This window comes from Anneissia japonica, unplaced genomic scaffold (assembly GCF_011630105.1).
Source record: "Anneissia japonica isolate Jap-2015-1 unplaced genomic scaffold, ASM1163010v1 scaffold287782_len627234_cov183, whole genome shotgun sequence".
Taxonomy (NCBI): Eukaryota; Metazoa; Echinodermata; class Crinoidea; order Comatulida; family Comatulidae; genus Anneissia; species Anneissia japonica.
In genome coordinates, this window is record NW_022695201.1 from 527,136 (window position 1) to 535,141 (window position 8,006).

At 32.4% G+C, this 8,006-nt stretch overlaps 1 protein-coding gene across 1 annotated transcript in view; it reads right to left on the reverse strand.

Annotated features, from left to right (window-relative positions):
• Nucleotides 1-8,006, reverse strand: part of LOC117101435 (receptor-type tyrosine-protein phosphatase T-like) — a 93,234-nt gene that overhangs the window by 2,801 nt on the left and 82,427 nt on the right. Inside the window, exons 25-31 of the mRNA XM_033241412.1 lie at nucleotides 7,650-7,785; nucleotides 7,161-7,304; nucleotides 4,123-4,222; nucleotides 3,884-3,957; nucleotides 3,377-3,634; nucleotides 2,893-3,044; nucleotides 2,595-2,730 (exon numbers count right to left, since the gene is read on the reverse strand). Of these exons, the coding sequence (XP_033097303.1) occupies nucleotides 2,595-2,730; nucleotides 2,893-3,044; nucleotides 3,377-3,634; nucleotides 3,884-3,957; nucleotides 4,123-4,222; nucleotides 7,161-7,304; nucleotides 7,650-7,785 (1,000 nt within the window). The remainder of the gene's footprint in view (nucleotides 1-2,594; nucleotides 2,731-2,892; nucleotides 3,045-3,376; nucleotides 3,635-3,883; nucleotides 3,958-4,122; nucleotides 4,223-7,160; nucleotides 7,305-7,649; nucleotides 7,786-8,006) is intronic.

The following is an 8,006-nucleotide window of genomic DNA, read 5'->3' on the forward strand; positions in this document are numbered from 1 at the left end:
ATATATGTGTGTGTGTGTATGTATATATAGTTGAACAGCATAAGTAAACAAATGAAGAACCGAGTTGACGTATAACGAAACATATAACTTTTATTAATCACGAATATTTTGGTCGCACCTACGACCTTTCTCAACGTGTGGTCACATTGATGCCATCACATTGATGCCTCTATACTATGTATATATACTGTAATTATATATACATATTGGGTGGGGGTGTACGTTTACTGTATGCACGTAATGTGTATTATGTACATTATTTGTGTGGGGAGGGTGAGGGATGTTTATGATTTATTTATTTGTTCATTAAAGTTTGACTGCGCCACTTTCTTGTGCACTGCCACTGTTGTAAAAGTGTAATGTCAAATAAGTATTATTATTATTATTATTATTATTATTATTATTATTATTATTATTATTATTATACATAGCGGAGTGATATTTGCAGTGCTATGAGGCTTATTTTGGACTCCCTTTTAAGTTAGTGTAAGTTACAGTATATTATAATCAAGTTGATCCCTGAAAGTGTTTTATCTCTAGTGGTTAGAACCTTTAACCAGAGTAACCATGGTTTCAACATTCAGGCTGTCATCTGAGTAGAGTATACCAAGTTGAGTTGAGCTGTAATTTGAATCTTCAATGTCGAAGTACTGATCACATGATTTAAAAGTATTGAGAATTAGTTAAAATTAGGCTAATCTATATTATCGCGTGTAAAAGTTTGAGCATCTTGAGTTACTTGAGTAGTTTCTTGTACAGTATTCTGTGTTCGATAGGTTCGAACGACTTGTTGGGACACAATAAACTTTATTATTGATATAATAGAGCTGCCGCGCGGACAGGATAAAATTGCACTCTGTGTACCCACAATGCATTTGATGTTCCACTATATTGGAAAGCTGCTCTAGCTTCTGCTATATATTATCATTGGTAACAGGGTTGCCATTTTGCCTTTTGACGGCCAGATTCCTCAAATCTGGCCGTATAAAAATTTGCCTGGCCGTAACATTTAAAAAGTCACGGCAAAATTATATTTGGCCGAATTTGTGAAGTTTACATTTTTTCAATATACTGTAGGCCTCATATAACGTAGACTTGTTTTGGATATGTAGATTTTGTTAGCTTAAATTCTATATTTGATTCTAATCGTGTACCTTTGTTTGTACTTGCACTAAGCACTTTATTAATCTATGTTCCCCCTTTAGCCGATTTGACTTAAGAGAGTTTATTTAAAAGATAACAGTTACACTTAATAATTTAAATTGTTCGGATAAAAAATGATATGTTTTTATGAATTTTATCCTCGTTTAAGATTTATGAAGACAGTTCAATGCAAGTTTGTACCATATATTGTGTCTTTGTATATGTTCCATCCTAGTGGAGGTTCTATCTCTTTTAAATAAAAAAATTAAATTAAATACTGTACTTTAATTAATTTATTATTGCGCACTTGAATTGTATAGGACTAAGCGGTGTTTTTTTTTATGTAGAACGCCATATAAATGCTCTATGTGATCATTCGGGTCCGATGGCACCTCCAATTTCAAGCAAGCAAGTGTTGCAGAGACTCCTTTGAAGTTATTCTGATAGCAACATTGATTTATTGCTTTAAGTACTGCGACAATAACATAATAAACAATAACGTAATATCATTTACCGTACCTTTAGCATTCGGAAGTTCCGATACGGTACCGTATCTCTAGCCACGGCGTAATATTTAATACATTTAAATCAATTTTAGATCAATCTCAATAATGAGACTTTAAATAGCAGAGGCAGATTTAGGTGGGTGAAAGAAAAAGAAAGAAAAATTGATCGCCCAAAACGCCTCAGAGGTTATTTTCGGACGTCTACAAAACAAAAATTTCCTCTAAGATGGTGTTATCTAGATTGGCCCAACTTTCGGCCCCTCTCCCCACCCCCCTTTTTTCGGCCCCGGCCGGCCCCTCCCCTATTCAGGCATCTTTGGATTTACCCCTTAATTGGCCTACATGCCAGCAACTAAAGAACATAGGCCATTTATTATTATGATGTAGCTAGCTGAACATGTATTTTATGGTGATAGATTAATTTAAAAAAGAAAAACAGTAAAATATTAACATTGTTCTGTGTATATCATTTGAATTTCTTCCGCTGATTTTCGTGTAATTTTTGTAGTATTTAAAATGAATATGTACCCACTTTTGTCTTCTAATCGGATTAAAGTCTGGCCGAATTTTGGCCGATATCGAAAAAAAAGTTTGGCCGAATTTGGCCGTCAGATGGCGTGTTTTGCCGTGAAGCATGTCGAATATCTGGCAACAATGATTGGTAAAACATCTTGTGCATGTCTCTTCCAGAATGGATTCGTACTTTAAAATCTTATTGTCATTATTTTTATCTATGATAACAGAGGAACACTCACACATGGAGGTGTTCCACACGTACAAAACCTAATATGAAAATAGTAATGAATGAATGAATGAATGAATGAATAAATAGATGAGTATATAAATAATTATTAGTTTTTTTCTTCTATCTTCTGATATTATCATTTATTTACTCTTACAATAAATTAGACATATTTAATAATATTGTTTCCCAATAGAACCTACCTTAGTGTTCACCATTGTAGGACAAACTGATCGCAGGGTTTTGAGTATTTGGAATACATCCACAATTTTCTCTTCTTTGATTTTATCGATTATTGAATACACAGAGCAGAACAAGCCTGATCGAACCGCGCCATCCCTAAATATCAATCAATAGCCAAACATATAAGAATTAATTAAAATAAATATTTTATGATTACTATAATTATATCAGTATTATATATGATTATAAGGCTTTTTACTCATGTGCTTTGTAAACTTTCGATTTTGTCAAATAAATTATAAATAAATATAAACGCACAGGCAGTGAATGATGATTGGCCGATTACTTTGAGGAATGTGACCGCATTGAACGGCTGCAATAAAGCTGACAAATGAATCAACATTTGGAACAGGTTCTGCCTTAGACCACTGCCGAAACTCAAAGTGCAGAATCTCCTGTACATCATTGTCCTGAATTGAAAAAAAAAACAAAAAAAAAAACGCAATATTATGAATATATTAAGCTTATGAAATTATAGACGACCCACACCTTTTTCAAAAGTTCTGTACAGAAATGTTGGTTATAGAATTTTAGAGGAAATATTCATGAACATTGTGGTAGCGTTCTGACGAATCTGAATAGGCCTAAATTTCATTTCTTAAAATAACTGGCTATTTTATGCGTTTTTAATGGGTTGTATAGCAATTGAAAAAAATGAACTAAAAGTGTATTAAAAATTTTTTGAGTAGCCACTAAAAATAAGAAGAGAGTTATATTTGAGTAAATAAAGTCTGTGCACGACCTTCTGTAGCATGATTTTCCGTTCGATCATTAACTCGTTCTGCTCAGACGATTTGATTCTAATGCTAAATTTATCAATCTTCAGATCTTCATTCATCCGTTGAGGAAGGTATTCGGCGCAAGTTTCGTCTTTGTTATTCAGTTGTACGATTATGTCCGTCTTGTAATCTAACACTAAACGCCAAAAATCAACAGTTGTGTCGGCAGGCTCAGACATTGGAGCCTGGGCAACAATAAACGCGTTACGCTTGTTGTAGCCCTGTAATGTAAACAAAACGGATACATTCTTGCAGATTGTGGAATGTGGCATTATTTTTTATTCGAGATTCACATGAAATGACAAAGTATTTTATAATGGTAATTATTATTATTATTATGATAATAATAATAATAATAATAATAATAATAATAATAATAATAATAATAATAATAATAATAATAGTTTAGAGAACAAAATTTAAATAAAATATGCAGTTTAATAATGATTTGCTCAGAAAGTTTTACTTACGTCGCAGAATGATGCATTGATGTAATCATTTCCATTCGCGCATGGAGTCATCAAGAAAGGACGAGCTTTATTTACTTTATAAGATAAATGAATCAAGAGTACAACATATTTAAATAAATACAGTAGATAAATAAATAAATGAACCATAACTATTCGACAAAACTTATCGTAATAATAATCTGTTATATATGCATTTGAATTCTGGATATAGATAACAATTACTAAATAGAAGAACTTACGTGGTAAGACAACTTTGGAACGATTCTTCAATATGTTGTCGGGAAGCCTGGCATGTGATGTACGATCATCAGTAGGACGCGGGTATATACTGTTTAAAGTCTATAATAAAAGACGTGCCTAAAATATTTAGAATAGACCCTAGTAAGACAAATTTTGGCAATGGCAAAAACAATTAAGCTTAGATTAGACTAGATGATATACCATTACAAATACAACAAAACTTTCCAGGAGGATGGCTAAGGCCTCTGGAGTCAGAGGCCTAGCCTAGTAGAGGCTTGGCCTATTTTTTAGTTATTACATACAGAGGCCTACCTTTTTAACAATATTCTACCCTAAAGGTCTAAATCTGTGTAGCAGCTAGCGGACAGCAAGGTTCTGTAAGTATACAGTAGCCTACTACGGTTATCTGTAGTCCATAGTCGTTCACAGGAGGCCAGAACTATATACTAACTGTTTTAATTCAAGTAGGTAGGCAGAAGGGAGCTGGTTAGCTTATCCTAGTCGAGACATCCGCATCTAGTCCCGAGCGCATAGAGACCTCGTTTATCTGCGCTATAAATCCATCTATTATTATTATTATTATTATTATTATTATTATTATTATTATTATTATTATTATTATTATTATTGTCTTCAATTTTGAAAATTTACCCAAGATTAATTAATATGCATGAACTAAGCCAATCACGTGATTTACAAAATCAGTCATGCATACGATATTCCAGGGGTGGATTTAGAAGAGGGGGGGGGGGCGCTAAACAGGCTTTAGGCCCCCCTTCCCAAAAATTTCATAGCCATTTCTTTTTAACTGCTTTTTGAAGGTCAAAATTAAAATATTGTTTAATGTTTTCTTCACACACATCATATTTATTGGCTAAACATTTTACAGTAGTTGTTTTCCAGTGATAAAATAAAAATGAAATACGTTTTTTAACCGATCAGCGGACAAAAAACATAGCTAAGAAAGCTGCTTTTGCCTTGCCTTCATGCTCAAGTCTCGAAGCAAAGGCCGTTGTGCAGCGGTCTCAACGTTTGTATAATACATGGGTGAAGATCGATTTAACGCTCTGATATTATTGTACACTCACAGAGAGATAGAGCTAGACATAGATGAAATCATTGATAATTATGCTCGTAGGCACCCACGGAAGCTTTGACTGATAAACCCATTGTCTTAGATGAATGTTTTATTTATTTATTAATGGTGTTTACTATTTCTTCAAATATTAAAACCTACATTGTACAATTATATTATTCTATTCCTCCCAAACTATTATTAAATAATTATGTATATAATATAATATGATATGATATATAAATATATATACATGCATATATGTATATATATAGGCACTACTACTACATTTAAAACATATTTTAAGGAGAATCCTTTGTCGCCTGAGGTTCTACTTAGAGAGTCCTTTAGGGACAACAGTGTTTTTATTATGGAATTGTTTTCTCCCTCTTCATTGTCTTATGTTCCCCATGGCAACCCTTTCACCAGGATTTTTAAAAAATGGTGAAATTTCAGAAAATGTCCTTAAAATTTTAAGGTTGGTGCACAAAATTCTAAAGGGTGGATACAAACAATTGCTATTTTAGTACATAACAAGTGACACGCTAAGTCTGTTTATTGACCTTACATTTGCATTAATATTTTTTTGAAGCGTGGTTCCAATATTTTAAGCATGGCGTATAATTTTTAAAAATTTGTTTAAAGATATTTTTATCTGCCATTAAAGATCCTAGTTAATCGTTTTCACATTAATAATTTATTTACATATATTCTTGTTATAATAAAGATTTACTATAAATATTGTTTAACATTTACGGAAATAAATGTTGTTTAATGAATGAATAATTATTCAAATCCAATTGCACTTGACAACAACAACTAGGTATCAGTTATTATTTTCAATGGTGTCTACCACATATTTTTTCTTCAATTATATACTTAATATATATACTTATTTAGGTACTAAATAAAAGCTCCATTGTACAAGTATATTTATTCAGTTTGTTTTCAACATAGTACTATCAGATTGTTTTGAAAGCTTAATGCAGTTACTATAACAGTATTCGAATTTCACAAATTTCACACACACACACACACACACACACACACACACACACATCTAATAGCTAAAGCGTTCAGCTACCCATTCAGCTACCCCTCTAAACCCCATCTTATCGGACAGAGACACCTCCTCCCAAACCTAGCAATTTGATGTGGGAAATCATACGCATGAATCGTTTGCCCAGGTCCTAATCTGAAAAAGGGAAATCGAGTATGGGACGCCAATTAAATTACTGTAGGTATGGCGAGCACTAAGTCCAATATTAAAAATGCTTTTAACAAGAGAAGAGAGTAACTGACAAACAGATGGACAGGAAATCGAAAAAGAAGATGACTAAAGCACTTGAATAGAGTGTGCACTATATGGTTATGAAACTTGGACAATGAGAACAATTGAAATAGATAGACTGGAAGTTTTCCAAAAGCGGACATGGAGAAAATTAATTGGAAAAACAAACTAACAAGTGAACAAGTACTTAAGAGAGTAAATGAGAAAAGAACTTTAATGGCTACAATAGAAGACAGAAAGAATAAATGGATTGGAAGTATAAGTAGAGGATATGGTCCTTTGAGAGATATTATTGAACTAAGTATAAGCAAAGCGGCCTTGAGGTAAAAAGGGAGTAAAGGTTTTAGATGATATAAAGGAAACAAATGAAAGCTATACAATCATGAAATGTAAAGCATATGATAGAAAAAATTGAGAAATTAACTGCTGTTAGCATGCCAGTAGGCAGACAACAGATTATGATAATAGTAGTCTCATTATTAGGTTTTTATAACTGTTTAAATCAATAACTAAATTAGAAAAAAACAAACTGAAATTCACATACACAAGGCAAGCAGCATTCTCTATTGGCAGTGTTTTGGGTCATGTAATATGCAATACCAGAAGAATAATATCTAGGCCTATCGGTAGGAATTAGTGTAGACATACAGTAAACCGTAGTAGTACAGTACCTTTAGTTGGTATTCGAAAGTTGAGTGCGTTCCATGCACTTGTTGTTGTTCATGGATTACTTGGTATAAATCAGTTACTGGAATTTGTGTCTGTCCACAGAACAATTCTTCAAGTAATACTGCATAGATGAATCTGTATTGCTCCTATTGATGTTTTAGTATAAGATAGAAATTTAAAGACAATAATAATAATGATAATGATGATGATAATGATGATGATTATACAATTGTTTACTAGAGTAAGTATTTTGTTCTTATACTTAACATTGGATTTCACCGTGGGTATTGGCATGTTTATTGATTGATCAAAATTATGCAAATCAAACTAAAGATCTAGTCAAAATTCAAAATAAGTGTAAATTTAATAAATAAAAGTAGGTCAAGCTAAAATAAATAATAATTGGTAGAAGCATTCATAGTAGAAAAAAAATAGGTAGGGCTAATATTTTTAACACAATAAACAAAAAACAAAAAAACTTGATATACAACCTCGGTTTGCACCATTTGGATACGTTTCTCTCTCATGCTTCGCACAAAATTAAACACGTCTACCTTCCCTTCTTGCTTTGCCATGTCCAGCATTGAAGCGATTACAATAACTGTACCTGTCCTACCAGCTCCAGCACTGAAACAAGTAATGAATTTAAGTAATCATAAAAATGAATACAGTATAAGTATACAAATGACCAACACACTATTTGAGGATCACCCAAATAGCTGCCTAAATAAACCATCTTGAAGTTCAAGATGACATGTGTCATAATCAAGTGAAGATTAAAACTCTATCATATATTTATATTTAGAACTAGGAAAGTATTCAAAGAAAGCAGGTAAAACAAATTGTAA